The sequence below is a fragment of the Strigops habroptila genome, chromosome 3, assembly GCF_004027225.2.
Source record: "Strigops habroptila isolate Jane chromosome 3, bStrHab1.2.pri, whole genome shotgun sequence".
NCBI classification, from domain to species: domain Eukaryota; kingdom Metazoa; phylum Chordata; class Aves; order Psittaciformes; family Psittacidae; genus Strigops; species Strigops habroptila.
The window spans coordinates 64,741,336-64,758,006 of NC_044279.2; the positions used below are offsets into that span (position 1 = coordinate 64,741,336).

Consider the following 16,671-nt stretch of genomic DNA (forward strand, 5'->3'; position numbering starts at 1 on the left):
AGTACAGAGTTTTCTGTCAGGCTCACAATCAGAATGAGTGACAGCCGCCACTGGCAAAGGCAGAATGTCAGGAGGCAGAAGAGAAGTCCTGAGTCTCAGAGACAGCAACGGGGTGTGTACTGAAGGGACAGTTGGTACTAAAGGACAGGAAGATAACAGTGACGAGATGTCATGATGATCAGTACTGAAGTTGGTGGTACTGGTGCACAGGACAGAGGTGCAGAGTAGGAGAGCCGGGTGAAGGAGGGATGCACTGACCTATAGGGCACGGCTGGTCCCCTGGTGAAGCATAAGATCACCAAGCAAAGATTAAGCAATAATGATGCCAAACTGGAGATTTTACAAGCCCATCAGCAGGCAGCAGACACTGACAGACTTAATGGGATCAGTAAATTATGTCACTTTTTGGATTTTTGCAACAAAAAAGCAAAGAACCTTGGTTCTCCTCAGAGCATATGCTCATGAGACAATAAATCCAAGACACAGCAGTTCCCAGGGTCAGTTTTAGAGCTCAAGGGGTAATTCTTTGGCCTCAAAAGAGAACCGCCTGACCCGGACATTTCTGATCACAACTTAACAAAGGGAGGTACCTTTCTCCCCGCAAGAGGTATAAGGCCAGATTTTTGTCTGCCTTGTAAAGGAAATCAGACAAAGGCAGGAGGGTCCCCAGGCAGGGTGAAATGCTGATCCTGAAAGGCTCTGATCAGCAGGTGAAACTCCTCCAGTCCCCACATGGATGGATGCCTCCCAGCACCCCATAGGAATTCAGAGTGCTGCATTCTTCTCTGCCCAGTTCTTCCCCAAGGCTTATCAGACACTGAGGATGGGAATCACTTATAGGCATAACGATCCCACAGCCAGGACAAAGTTTGAAGCCGGAGGGCTTCTGCATTGCTTCTGTGTCAAGTACCTTTAGCTTTGAATAACAAAAGGCAATCTCTGGAAGGATCAAAAAGGAAAATAAAAAGAACCAGTGTTAGAACTATTTAGTAACTAACACAAGAACTAGTTACAGGTTGTTAGATATAATAAAAAGGAAGAGAGAAGGATCTGGGTGCTCAAGAGGGAAACAAGTACCTTGGGGGAAGTCAACTCCCTCAATCAGTGGAGGGGGTGGGTTGGGTAATGCTGGTGTGGGGTGAGAGGCCTGGTAAGCTGCAGGCTGCTGGCTACTGCTTTAAAGGGTTCTGCTAAGGGAGATTTTGGCTGGGTACATAGCCAAGGCATACTGATCTGACCTGGAAAGAATGTGCAGGAAGGGATGTTGATGGCCACACAGATGAAATGAAGTGTGAGAACCACTGCTGTACTCTTTGCTCTTGCCATATGCTGTCTCCATGTGCACACTTTGACTCTTAAGGCTTGTTTTTTTCCCCCTTTGTTTTGTGTTTTTTTCTGTGTGAGCTTGACATCCAACCACACAGTGCACACCCAATAACAAGCCACTCCGGATGTGACGAAATGAAGATCAAGCCATAGCAGTCTCTGTCTCAGGAGGGATGAACACAGCCTTCTGGATGGTCCAGAACATACCTAGAGCCCAACTTTCACCTTCTGAACTGACCTGGTAAGACAGCAAGGGCTTTAGTTGGTCTGTGATGGCACTGCTTTTCTCCCATCAATGATCTTCATCTGCATCTAACCAGGCTTCAATATGTCTTTGCCAATTGTCATCCACACACTCTTTCTAACTGCTCTTACTTGATGGTGATGCTCTTTCTGAAGAGACGCAGATCAACCACTGGGAGCTGGAGACAATTAACTTATGAAAGACCCAAATACATCTTCTATATTCTGAAAGAAGGAGTGAGGCTTACTCTGCTCCACATGCAGACTGGAAGAAGATCGTTACTTACTATTCATTTCTGGATCCTTGAAGAACAAGTGAAGCCAGCTTAATGCTGTATTGTTCATTCCTAGTGCCCATCAACAGAAAGCATGCTCCAGTTCATAGCCATAAGGAAACACAACAGTATTGCTGTGGCCATAAGCTCTTCTGATTGTTTTGGGGCTGTAGAGAGGACCTCAGGGTATTACAGTGATGACGAGCACTGTGGGGAAGAAGCTGGAGTTATTGTCTTGATGATGATGGGGAAATAGGACACATGCCTGTATTATGGCACAAATCCGTATGAAAAAAGCCTTTATGTGCCTTGCTGCTCATAGGAAAATATGCTTAATGTGGGAGAAGAGAGTCCCTTCTGAGGCAAAAAATACCTAGCATGGGGTTGCCTTGAAGCAAACAAGCTTAGCAAATTCCTTACTTCAATCCAGTCCCACACATTACAAGTTTCTGGGGACAATGGATAAACCCAAGTTTTTACAGATAAATACATGGGTCCAAAAGAAGTCCCTTTTGGGATTCATTTCAGAACAGGTCTTCCCTCTTCTTTTGTCTAAAGCTTGAACTACTACACTGGTTGAGCCAGAAGGAAACTGAGGAAGGATGGAAGGTAAAATGAGAGATAAATTCAAAATACAGATGACTTAAAGCAGTGACTTGAGATGACACACCAGATTATCGTAGTGACTTAGCAGCTGGCCAGCAGCCGCCCCAGCTCACTGGGTCTAAAAGGCTCCAAGAAAATACCTTCAGAACTTCTTCAGTATTCTCCCTTGGACTAAAGATTGGCTTCTGAACCTGGCTGGTTCAGAAGCTGATGTGCTGGGAGAATGCCTACAAGACCAACTGTGCTGGAGCAAAAGTCCTGCACTGGTAGTTTGAAACACTATTATCTTGAAATGCAAGCCTCAAGAGTGAGAGCAAAGGTTTCTTGTGGAGAGAACTTCGACCCCGTCCCCCTCTCTCCATCATTATTTGTCTTCTTCCTTGAAAGGAGAAGATGTTTCAACTTGCCTTCTCAATTTCTTCCTTCATCGTTGTTTTCTTCCTCCTCTCCAGAACACTTGGTTTGCAACATCAAGGACTTAAAAATACAGCTGTCCATTTCATATTTCAAACTCTGACATTAGCATGATGACATCATTGCAGTCTCCAAGATTGACTTCTCTATTCATCCTTTTAAGTTTAGCCACCTCTTCCTCCCTGTCAATGTTTTGCATAACTCCCTCTCCCCAGATATCCCATCTATTTGTCTTTCATCCATCTGTCCTAATAATAACAGCACAGCTTTCAGCCTCTCTTTTTCTTCCACCATTTTCACTCCTTATTCTCCACCACATTTATGGAATAGCACTTCCAGAATGTGCTACCAACTTTTCTTCAAATTCTTCTTTAAAGATTCATTTTATCCATCTGAGAATCAAAGACATTTACTTAGCTTTATTTATAGTTGAACTCTATAATTTTATTCCACTGTGCTTCTCATTAATCTCTGAATGACCGTGTTATTTTACTGCTGTAATCTCATCCTTCCTTTCCCAACACCTGCCAGCTGCCTCATTTTCACTTTTTACCCTTTAAAAGGCTCACCTTGCATGGCTTGGCTATTATTATAATAAATATTAATATTAGATTCAAGATGAGAAATGCAGCCACTTCATCTCCCTTGCCCCCTCACGGTATTTCCTGTGCTGATGATACTGGGTCTATTCCAGAGGCCATCCACCAATCTCCATGATGTATGCAAGGCAGCACTTGTTAAAAGTCAGACTGTAAATAATGCTGATCTTGTTGATATTCACTTGGCATTCATGAATATGATTCTGAGTTAGTGAGGTGCTTTGTGGCTAGGCCATTGAAACAGTTGTTATAATCAAGGTCACCAGCACAACCACAAGAGATGGCTGTTCAAACTCTTTCTGAAAGGTGTTGGTCCCCAGGTCTGCTGTGACTGAGCTTAGGCTGGCTGTCCTAGATGTTATGGCATGGACTGAAGCACTGAATTATTCAGGTTGTCTTAGTACCTTGGCTTAGCTATTCCCACAGCACAGTTCGCCACAGTATCCTTGAGACTGAAAGCTTGGCACTGGTTTTTGCCAACTATCCCAGTTGACCTGCCACTTTATCCCTTAGACCAGACCAACATACAACAGTTCTTAAAGGACACAACTCACATATTCACGTGCAGAAGGGCAATTTCAAGATATTTAGTCTTTTAACAGAGGCCACTATTAATAGAGGCCACTTTTAACGGAACATGAGACCTAATGTAACCCCCAACGTAATCTGTAAAGACACAGTCCACACAGAATAAAGTACGAGGGTGGACAGAAGTGACAAAGCAGAAGGAAGAAGAGAAATACTCAGAGCTATTAAATACAGTCCTCAGAAATGGGCATTCTGCCCAGTGGGTTAGAAGATTTCAGATTATCCCTTGTCTCTTTCTGATGAAAGCTCAAATAAGTGATTACAGAGCAAGCATTAGAAAATAAGCAGAATAGAGGCAGTATTCTTGACTGGCAATTCAATGAGTAGGGAATGCAGCTCTTCTGATGCCACACTGGGAGTATTTCTCCATGCCACCACTAAGGCTATGAAAGAAATAATTAAAACAATTGCAGGGGAGGGAAGAGGAGTAAAGGAATATCCTCTTATTATCCATATTAGAACAAACAGGCACAAATTACAAGCCAAAGACTCCAAGATTAGTTTACAGATCCGGGAGCTTAAGGTGGGTGCAAAACAGATGATCCACCTGGGGGGGGAGGGGGAAAATTCCAATGAATTAAGGGAAGAAATAACAAGAGAAAAAATAATTGAGGTTCCTAAGGAAGCAAATGCTGTCTATGGTGCCACAGAAGTCAATTAGATAGTTTTCAGCTACGGTGATGGACCAATCTCCCGGGGTTTAAAAAAGGAAAGAATCTCACGGGGCACAGGCAGGAGCAGAAGTGTTGTTTTTGTTTCTCACTTTCTGGTACCTTTGTCCATGTTAAAAAAAATAAAAGTTAAAACACGTTACAAGAAAAAAGTAATTAAAATGTTTTTCAAGAGACAATAGCAGTGTACTAAATGCTTCCCCATGAGAAATATGATATAGTCATTGAAACATTTTATGCCACCACATTAGATGTGATCCCATCACACTGCAGTAACAGAGCAGTGAAGAATGAGTTTCACTCAAAGAAGTGCTGAACAGCAGGAGCTTTTCTGGATTACTTTAGTTGAGTGTACACATCCATGTCACACCATCATTTCTTACTTAAAAACAGCTGCAGAAGGCTCCTGCTGCGGCTGCTGCCGTTAGCTGAAGCTCTGATCTTCCTGTCTTGATACAAGTCATCAAGTTGCATTTCCTGCTGGAATTAAAGTGGCAGCCCCTAGGGACTATGCAGCTGCCCAATTTATATCAGAGAGGATCTGAAGCAAGCACCAGTCTTTTTTCCAAATGGTTTAATTTTTACTTAGTTTTATAACCCCCACATTCTATTAAGAGTTTTTTCCCTCCCCACTTTCCAGGCATTTGTGTTTTGAAACAATCAAAAGAAAACAGTCATTTCAAGGCCTGTACACAAAAGCTAGAGGCAGGAAAAACGTATGGGTAAACTCAGTGGCATCAAACCAAACTGCGCCTGTTGCGTAAAACTGAGCTGAGAGATCAAACAAAAAGCATCAAGGATATCAGTTATTACATCATTAGTAGCTAGATAGTATGGTTGGTGCATAAATACTGTGAAGGGATTTATAAAACAACAAAAGCTGCAGATCATGGCACAGAAGTATTTTGGGTCAGAACAAAAAGAGGAGAGCAACAGGGAAACTGACCTGGCCAAGGGCTCAAACCACCCAGTGCCAGGCAAAGACAGCTACAGGGTGATTGCTACAGATGTTAGAAGCCAGAAATGCAAACTTGCAAACTACTGTCTTTTCTGTTCTGAACTTCCACAGTGCTTAACATAGCAAGAACCAGGTCAGCAAAGAGTGTTCCTAACAGCTATGGTAGGTAGGTTATGATAAATAAGAGTTTGGAGAAGATCATGTGGCATCCCATTAAGTAGGCTCTGCAGTTAAACACAGATATTCATAGCTCAAAGAACGTCTTTAAGTTACCAGACATTCAACACCCTCTAACCATCAAGCAGGGTAAAAAACAGTCTTTCTCTCATGTATAGGATTCTTAAAAATGTCTGTCATAAAGAATATTGAAACCAAGGCAAAGTTGATCTACTTCAAAACCAAATATCACAGAACCCTACAAAAGTATTAATCTCTTAAAAAAAAAAAAAAAGGAATAAAAAGCAAATCAAACTAGAGTATGTTAAATTGTGCATTAGAAGGGCTCTCATCTAGGTTCCACTTCCAAAATTACTTGAGAGCACATTATAATTAGCAAAGGTATGTGACAGTTTTATACCCCTCTATGATGCATGATTAAAGCCAGGCAGCCCAGCTCCACCACAAGTTCTGCATGCCGTCAAAACAGATGTGACAAGAACTACAAGCTGCTCCCAGACAGACTGTGAGAAAGCATAGGCAGATAACATTTTAGCCATCAAAGAGGTAAGATACAATGCAAAACTAATTAAGCCTCAAAACCCCCTGGAGAGGTAGGTAAACTATATTTTATACGAAGTTATACGAAGCATCTTGTGCTCAAGCCGTAGCGCTCCAAGAACAAGTATGAGAACAAGCTCCTACCTTCCCCTCTGAGGTGCAACAGGGAGCAAAGTTTACAGCTTAAACAGCTCACAGCTTCAGCATGAGAATGTGGAGCAAAATAACTTAAGAAATCGCTGCTGTAATGCCACTGTGATGATCTGTGACACTGCTGATTTTTCCAACATGAGACAGATACCTGCTATCTGTCTGCAACAGAAAAATATGGAGTCCTGGCTCATTGTAAAAGCCAAATCTACATTCCACACAAATTCTGCCTCTTACACTTATATTTGCATGTCTTTGTCTGCTGAGCGCTCACAAAATCAATTAGAGGCTCAACTTCTTACCACTAACAGAAGACAAACTACATACGGTAAGGAAGCTGTGCATTTGCCAAGGACTGACTATGCCTCCTGAACTCAGGTTAGAGGGAACAAAGACATTGGAAATAAACGTACAAGGAACAAGGAGAATTTTAGACTTTAAAGACACACAATCATTTTGGACAAATATTTCATGGCTGGTCTGTAAGTGGATACAGTGAGAAGTGTGTCCAAGCCATCACTTTTATTCTCATTTATCTACAGATTTCCATATTTAGACTACATCTTTATGCTTCTTCGTTCGTGACATCCTTCTGCATACAGCACCTCTGTTTCCAGGTATTCTCCCCCATTGCTTCCTCTGCAAAGCTTCAGAGCCCAACTCCCTAACACATCCCTATGGCTCCAGCCAGTTTTCCTGATATACTCCTTAAGAAGAAGCAATTAAATTCTCTGCCGAGAATTTAGGAGAAACCTCACAATGCAGAATTTATGAAATTTATCAAAGGCAAACCTTCCACTGCTTCTACAAGTTTGAGCTGGTGATGGTGGGAAAAACATAAGCATCTATGGTTATGCCTATGCACCAGCCCAAGACCCTGCACAACAGGGGAATCTTAGGGAGTGGGATTGCCTAACACCTCTTCTAAGCAACTGCAACTGTTGCCAAGCTGTCCTCATCTCCACAATTATGCTTTGCTATTAACACGGTTCACAGGAGAACAAATAAAACACACTGCAACAAGCCTTTGTTATCACTGGGAGCATATTGCGCTGCGTGAGTGGTGATCCTCTAAAGAATGATGTTCTACAGACGTCTCAGTTTGGGAGCGCACTTTGGTGGACACTAACAAAGTGTCTCTGGATGTTGAAACATCAAGAGCAGGTGTGAAATCACTTTCCAACATGCTGAAACTGAACTGATTCCAATACTCCTCTTATTTCTAAGAAAATAATTATGATTGTCCCCCTGTAAAGCAGCAGGATCTTCCATGCAAGTGAGGTGGCTGCAGAGCAGCAAGTCTTATTCTATGCAATATATATAAAAAGTTGAAAACTTGTGATGAGTTAGAGACTTAGTGTGATATCACTAATTTGGCCAGAAAAAGTGCAGACCACAACAGCAGATGTGAACATTCACTGTGTGCACTAGTGCTACAGCAGAGCATCAAACACATTTGCACCAGATCTGGACAAAGAAGTTTGCTTGACAACGGGTCTGTAAAATTAAAAACATACAACTCAACCCAAGAAGAGCTGGAATTCCCTTCCACTTGGTGAAGCATCTCGCCTGATTGCTGGTGGCTGCTGATCACTGCCATGTCATCACTCTAAAGCCGTGAAACATCCCTGCAACAGTGTTAATTAGCTCCCCTTGCAAAGCCTTAAGCCGTAGAGCGAGGTTACTCACGTGATGTCTCTGCGCTGATAGCAACCTTGCAGAAGGCAGGCGATCAGGTCGCTGATAAACTCCACATCATCCCTGTGAAGAGCAGCTTCCAGTTCCTAATGAGCAGAAAGGAGAGAAAAAACAATTCCAACCATCAAACTAATTCCTTAAAATTTACTGCTAGCTGATCAGGACCAAAAAGACCCAAGCAGCCTCAAGTATGCGTACAAAAAGCAGAGCATACACTAGGTAAGCCAACCTTCCCCATCATTAAAAATACTGCTACTACTACCTTTTCACTGCAAGAGTTTATGAGAAGACCTTGAAAGGCTTTTACCGAGTGTCACTCTTCAGCCAGAAGACTAATGCTTCTGTCTGGACACTCTAAAATAGGGTTCAGTGAGGTTGAGATACTATAGCCTAATAAGAAAGCCATGATTTCTCCTATGTTCAGCTGATGGGCAGGAATCAACAGTTTCATTCTCTGGCTTTGCTTTCCATTTGCTAAGGCTGGTGAGTTCATTTAAAAGATGTGCTCAGAAAGCATGGCCCTAAAAGCCACTTACACAGAGAGGTAGCAGTTTCAGATGGGTAGCCAGAAATGGCTAAAAGCTAGCAAGAAAAAGCCGCAAAGAAAAGCAAGCATTTTGATTATGTAACTTATTTTTCTTTGTTTGTTTTGGTTTGGTTTTCCTCTACTAAGAGAGAAAGAAAGAATGGAGGCATATCAGACCTCATGACCCAAAACCTCAACCTTTGATGAAGGGGCGGAAAATAATTCACATAAATGCATGATTCAGGAACTGATCCACAAAAAGGATTAACTTCTGAAATGTAGTTATTACAAATTTCACACATGTTGTGAGCAATATCTGTTTTTCAGCTAGCAATGTCAAGTTGTTTTCAAAATATTACTAGGTTAAATTACAGTTCTATTTATATGCCAGAAAATCATTCACAGTAAGAAAAATCCACTTCCTATAACATTTATTATGAGTAGTATACAGCACTTAACAAGATTTAATATGGCTAAACAGCATAGGCATAAGAAGCTATTCTTTTTAGGTTCCAGAGTAAATAATGGATTGAATACAAATTCCTGCTTGAATGTTACTCAACAGACTGTTACACAAATGGCTACGCTAATGGCTACAGAATAAAGGTTAATGGCCAGAGAATAAAGGATAAACGTTTTGGCACATACCCAATAAAGAAGAGAAAGTGCTTTTTTATTAGACCGCAGTAACTGCGGTAATAAAATTATTGATAACAGATTGCAGATTAAATGCTGCTTGTAGTTATTTATTGGGAGTGTATTAATGGCATATTTTCATTATCAGCACTACTGTTATTTACCTCTTGTGCGGCATCCAAAGTGCTTCACGAGTGGAAGCTTGACACCTGCACTGTGAAGAATGTATCTTAAATATGTATATATGTGGAAACTCGAGGAAAAGAAAGGGCAGTGGGCAGCCAAAGCCTGACATAGCATCCCTGCTGCAGAGCTAAATCCCCAAAAATCTCTGTCCTGGCCTTTAGATGACCACCCTGTTTAATGACAAGTTAATACAAAAACTGCTGTTGCTGCTTGCCATCCCTTGGATAGAGTGATATGATTGTTGTATAAATATTAATCATACTTAATAAATAGCAATTACTGAGTAAATTCACTCAGCCGTTAGTATTCTGGAGGTGTTGACTTATTTTATTTGAAAATTATTTTAGTGGACATCTGCCTTCTAACAAAACACACCTGAGGAGGGGGGGACCAAAACCCCAAGTATGCGATGTGCTAAAACATCCCAGATGTGTTACCACAGTAAACTTGCAGCTTGTGAAAAATGACACGTTAGGACCCAAAATAAAGGCGGGGGGGGGGGGGGGCGGGAGGTGAAATTAAGTCTCCAGGATGCTCCCCCCTCCATCCAGCCGTATCCACATACACTTGTGCACTAAAGCTGTCAGTCAGCAGGCTGCCTCTGCTAGGGTGCGACAGCCTTTTGTATGAAGGAATATTTAAATTGCTTCCCGTGAGCCTTTTCAGCCAGCTGTTTGACTAACACTCCTTCAGCAGTGGCCACAACTGGCTCAGATAGCCCCTATCTGCAGCCATTGTTTTCCAGGACCAGGAGTGACCTTTACCTTTTTGGAGCGGCTGGGTCACCCCGGGGGACATTCCTCAGGCACTGGGCAAGGTGCTGTTTCCTGGGCAGGGACCTCCAGCCTTCCCCAACGTACCTGGCTAGGTATTTTCCCCCCTCATTTGCTGCCTTTTCTCTCCCAGGTGGGTGTTCCTTGTCCTTGCCTTCACGCAGGTGTAGCACTGATTTGGGTACCCAATCCGACAGATCTTGCAGCCACTGGCTAACAGGGGCACTGAGCATGCAGGCCAGTGCGGGCCTGGGTGCAGAGTCCTGGGTTAAGGGGACTCTTGCACAAGTCAGGATTAATCCACACAGACATATCACTGGGTTAAAGAAGGTCCATCATTAGCAGGTATGAGGCTGTCAGCACCTCTGTAGAAAGGTGCTTGCTGTGCTCCCCAATGCCATGGGTGCTGTCTGGAGCCCAATCTGGTCCCTACTGACAGGCACACTGGGTGCCCATGTGTTATGGCAAAGGCACAGTCCAAGTGTTACTGTGATTATTGGAAAAAAAAAGAAAGATACTGACATTGTCCTGCTGCTGCTTGTGATAGCACAAGATCAGAGAGAGGAGCTTTAATTTCCACAAGCTGAATCCATTAGCCCTGCTAAACTGAATACCAGAGTTTTCTATCCCACTGGATTTTCCAGCTTCCTTCCCCAAACCACCTAAATCCTGGACTTTTTCCACACACCCAGGGTGCTGTGGGAATGCAGGGGACCAGGAGGATGCTATGCAAATCTTAACATCTCAGGATTGTAAGCAAAGTGTTAGGATCCCCTTGGGTTTTCACCTAATGCTTCAGCCCACATTTTGCAGGAGGAATAAACCTTGTTTTCCCAGCCCTCCCCTCCAACAAAGGACAGCTAGCAAAGTGGCACAGTGCTTGGGTGGCACATCTGAGCTGAAGTGATGCCAGGGACTCCCAGGAGAAAGAGACCATCGAAACCTCCTTGGTCCTCAGAGCAAACCCTGCCCTGGGCACCATCCCCACAGCCTGGCCAGGGCAAGCAGCGAGTGGCTGGGCTTCCTCCCAGCCACCATCCTCCCCACGCCTCCAACCCTTTTGTTTTTCCCCTTTTCTCTTTGAGCACTGAGCTGTGAGCACAGAAATCTGAACCTTGCCAAAACGCTTTGGGGACGGCACAGAAAGGAAACAGAAGAGGCAGCAAATCAGCAGAGGAACGGGGGGGGGGACGACGACGACCACATCTCCTCCTCCTGTAGCTGTAGAGAGCAACAGACAGGAGAAAAGCAAGATTCTCCCCCTCTCCAGCTGGCGTCACACCTCATTAGGGAAAAGCCTGTTTAACGTCTTTCCCTCCCCCCAGCCCGGGACTAAATCCCCCCTGAGTCAGGCAAGGGCTGTCGGGAAGAGACGGCCGCTGGAGCAAGGGTGACCACCTCGCCCTGGAGGAGCACTGGCCAGAGGCAGGGTTAGCCAGGGCAGGTTGGAGGGCACTGCTAACCCAATCCCTCCCTGCTCCCTGGTGTGCTGGTGGAGAAGGGCATGCTGCCCCACGCCAGGCAGGCATGGTTACCCCCACCAGTGTGCTGCTGGCCAAGGGCTGGCTCTGGAACAAATGCTGCTCCCCCAGAGCTGCCATGAGCATGTGTTAAACCCCAATATCACTTGTCTTTTGTTGCAGTTGCTACTTTGGCCTGCTCTTGTCACCATACAAGTAATCGAAGCCCCACACTGCCCAAAGTGTATTCCTTCTCGATATCTGCCCAGATTTGAGAGGAAAAGCAGTTGACTTTCTGGGTTAAAGTAAAGAAACGAGTCCACAGCTGTGACAGCAGTCACACCACTGCCACCAACACCAGGGCATGCACTGGAGTTTTGAGCTCTGGAAAGCAGCCGGACAGATTTCATCTCCTTGCAAGCTGTCTGCTTGGAGGTTGGCATCACAAAGTTCGGCTTCCTCTTTGCAGAAGACAGGCTCCTCCAAAACCACAGGGAAGCCAGCACATGCAAGAGCCCAATGTGAGCAGAATGGGTGCTGAGGTTCAGTACTGCAGTTTAAAGGCTTCCTCTGTGCTGGAGCTGAATCATCTATAACCAAATCTGATGGACATAACCAGACTAAGTACAGATAAGCCTTGTCCAAGTTAGCCATCAGTTTAAAAACCCCAATCCGTTCAGCTCCATTTCCATACTGCTGCTGTTATCAGCTTTCCGCTACAATACTCCCAAGTGACTCAACAGTCTTTTGCAGAGGCTTTAGGAGATCACTGAAAGCTACCAGTGGGCTGTGACGAGCCAGCCCCAACCCATGCACTGAAATTTTAACACCGTCGATGAATCAAGTCAGGACATTCTTTTTCCTCTCACAGATAATTAGTGACAATGGGCTCCTGGGCAAGAGTCTGGCAAATTCACCCCAAACAGTAGTTACTGGGATTGGGCAGGAAGATGGGAAGTCAACTGCAGGTCTGAAATGCTTCCAACAAGCACCATTTATCCCTGCGTTGTGTGAAGCTGGTGTGTGTGCTTCACATCTCTGTCTAGGAGCTCCTGCTGCCCTCCCCACCAAAGAGCCACATATCCCAGGAGGATACAGGGACTTGGGGAGAGACCACTGCTTCTCTCGGTGCATCCCAGAGAGGAAAGTGCAGCACTCTCCTTTCTGTCGCAGAGCACCCAAATCAGCAGCAGAAGGCTAATGCAATGAATAATGGGGCACGGTCATGGAACTGAGGTGACAGGATCCAGTTACACCACAAGCCAGTTGCTCTGCCAACACTCAGGTCTGTTGGGGCATTCAGCCCCTAGGATGTATTCAGCATGCCCGAAAAATCATGCCTCCAAACAGCAGTCAGAGTGCTTTCTGCAGCCCAGTGCTGTGCTCTCCCTGCTTGTGATTGCTGCCATCGTATGGAAATAGTACTTCAAATATGAAACCTACTGAGTGCCCTGCTCTGCATGACAAGCCAGGAGGGCATTGCAGGGAGTCAGGGGTATTCCTAGGGCCACAATACCCTAGAAGTACAAACAGCAGTGGGTTCAGATGGCTGCCATAAAGTCAGACAGAAAGTTACAGCTTCTGATCCTGATGGATTCTCCCAGCCACATTATTTTAATTTTAAGCAGCTAGTTGGAAACACCACCCATTATCCAAGTCTGCAGCTGGATGCACCTCTCCCAGCTTCCCCACAGTCCCGCAGGACCCTGAACACTGTCTTCTTTCTGAGATGCTCCAGGGTCTTACGGCTTCCTGAGCCAAAAGGGCCCTCAACTTCTCTACTCCACCTTTCTACCACAAGAGGAGTGAGTGCTGAGTGCCCTCCCTGTGCTCCTGGCAGCCCGTAAGTCAGAAGCTCTCCTTAAGGAAACACCATCATCTCCACCTCCACCTAGGGACCACGAGCTCAGGGGGAGCCAAGCTGGCCTTCTACAGTAGCTTTGGGAGCATGAGCAAAAGAGGTTTAGTGACACTTGGCATCACAGCGGTTCTGGTTTTCATCTGAGTCGCCAGACTGGTGTTGCAAGCGCAAGGGATGAAGAGCAAATAAATACCTGGAGGAGGAGAAAAGCTACCCTGTCAGAAGGGGACTACCATTTGGGGAGGGGGATAAAGAAAGATTAGCAAGGGTATTGCCTTCTTCCGTTACTTTAGGTCCCCCCCTTTATGTCTGCCAAGTGCTTTCTGAGATCTCTACCTTCCTTGACTTTCTGTGAGCAGACTTTGAAGGCTATTTCAAGCATGTTGTAAATAGGAGCATAATGTTACTCTAAGGCTAAGCAGAGGTGTGAGATGACAGCTTTGTATGAGGGAGATGGTTATAAACAGAAAGCTGGGGACAATTTGTCGTATTGCCTCCACATTACGGCTGTTTGCAAAGAACAAATCCCATGTGCTCCCCCCCAGTGCCAGCAGTGTGACGGGCAATGTCAGCCATCCTCTCCTTTGGCAGCCCTCTTCAGCTACAAAAGGACATGCACAAAGATTGAATTCTGCTCCGTTCAAACTGAGTAGGTTTGAAAATGCAAACTCCTTCCAATGCTGATGGACATCTTCTGATAGAAATCTCCAGGCTTGGTTTATAGACACACTCTGGTTTTGTCTTCCTTTAGCCTTGCTATCAAGATGTTTTAAAGTTTGAGACCACTGTGCTATCTCTCAACCACCTATCCCACTCACCAGGACGGTTGTGGCTTCTTGTTCTCCATCCATGTTAACCTGCTGCCTGATCTCTCCTCTGGGACAGGGACCCTCCCCTGTTTGCACAGCATGCTGCCGCTTGCTCTCCAACTGGAATTTTTCACTGCTGCGTAATACAAACAAATACGAGCGGCTCATGCTGGGTGGCTAAACTGTACCGAAGAGAGGTTTCAGGCTGACCAGTCCAGTCTCCCTCATGCCCCATAGCACTGCACCGGTACTAGTAAAGCTTTCCTCTCCTCCTAGCTCATCTTGCCTGCAGTACAAGCGATTTGGGACAAGAACTACAACCGTTGTGAATCGTACGTATTGTCAATACTTAAAAAATGTAAAACTTCTACTCATTCCATTTCTCCCCCCTGCAAAGTACCTTTTCAGATGGACAGGGTACACACAAAGCTCTGAAGTAATAAGCTATTAGTTTCTGTTTAATAGTTAGCCATTAGTACTTTGTGCCTCTAGAGCAGCTTTCATCCCAGAGCATCAAAGCATTTAAAGAACATTCGGTAAAGCCTTGTAGCACCTGTGTAGGAAGGGGAGGCACACACCCACATGCAGAGCAATTTTACAGATGGAAAAATTACCACAAGCCCTAGCATCCTTACCAGGGACATGCTTCACTCCGTGGTGAGGCTAAGAGAGAAGCCATGAGGTTTGACACTTGATGCCACTGCAATCATCTTTTTTCCCCAGCAGTTTTATTAGCAGCCAAAGCATTTGAAGATCATGCTATTTCCCTCTGAAGGATCATTTCTCACTTTCAAAATAATCCCTTCTTCCTTCAGAGCAGATAATCTACACCATTTACTATAAGCCAGTTATGCTGGCTGAGGGGCAAGCACTGCACTGGGCAGTGTGCTGGCTTTACATGGGAAAGAGACACAAATTTCAGGCTCAGCAGAACTGATGGTCTCCAGCCTGTAGTTTGCAGACCCCGTGGAAGACTTCCAAGAGGCCTGTGAAGGGCAATTAAGAAAAACAAGCTTAACATGAGTCTGCTTAAATTTCTAATCAAGGGTCCGTGCCTTTACAGGAGAAGTACTGGGGTTGTGCCCTGAAAAAACGCAAACCAAAACACCCCCCCAAAGTGTCTGACCACTATTGCCCAAGCCACAAATTCAACTCCTCTAGCTGAAAATAACCTCCAAACACAGCAGTATGAGAGGAAACACAGTCTGCTTGAATTACATCCTGTTTGCCTCACCCTCAGAAGGATATTGTTTATTATCACCTAGAAAGGATCTCTCCCAGTATGTGCGCTTGTATGGAGTATCACAGGTATTCAGATTGTTAAACTACTTGTAGATTGTGCTGATTTAGGTTTTCAGGGTTCTTTTTTGCTGGGAAGACAGGCTGAGGAAAGTGGTAGGCAGATTAGCACCATTCTGAAGCTAACCCATAATACCATATAGATTATGTATTATTAAGCTCCCGCAGTCCCATGCCAGTACTGACTTGCTGGTAAAACCAAACCAGAACAACCCCAAATTCCCTCTTCTCCACAATTACTGGATTTAACATTCTCATTAATGGGCTAAGTACTACCAGCTGCTAAAACCTGCAAATTTTAGCAACTCTTTTACATAGCACCCTGGGTGAGCACAGCTCTACCTGTTCTTGATGTTGTTTCTGGAAACAACATCACTGGGTTAGCTATGGTCCGTCCCCAGATGATTTGGCTGCTCGATAAATAAAGAACAGCTGATCCTGCCGTGTCACCATCTCCTGCGGTAAGAGGCTTCCTGGGTACCTAGTGGGAGTTCTGCTAAGCTTTTAAGCCCATTGGCAATGTGGGGAACAGTCTGTAGCTCCAAAGCCAAGAGGCTCGAAGTAATAATCCGATTTCAAAGCTCCTCCTCCTTTCCAGCCAAAGGCAGCAAGGGAGGATGAGATCAGACTGTAGATGCTCTTCATTTTAGATCTGGCCATTGCACTCATCTGCTCAGCATGAGCATGGGGAAGGGAAAGGACGAGTGCCAAAATCTGGAATGGATTGCTTGACTGAAGTTTCTGCAAAGATTTCAAGATTTATTGGGAAAACAATTTTTTTAAGGGGATTTTCAGTGCTCTCGATATAGCTAGACTGGCCTATCTAAACCAACCTCCAGTTTTTTGGTTTGTGCACCAGCCAAAACTCCTGGGGTA

At 44.7% G+C, this 16,671-nt stretch overlaps 1 protein-coding gene across 1 annotated transcript in view; it reads right to left on the bottom strand.

Moving 5' to 3' along the window:
* The window catches only part of LOC115605764 (cat eye syndrome critical region protein 2), a 96,133-nt gene that overhangs the window by 36,991 nt on the left and 42,471 nt on the right, over positions 1-16,671 (bottom strand). Inside the window, exon 2 of the mRNA XM_030480682.1 lies at positions 8,237-8,331. Within this exon, the coding sequence (XP_030336542.1) occupies positions 8,237-8,331 (95 nt within the window). The remainder of the gene's footprint in view (positions 1-8,236; positions 8,332-16,671) is intronic.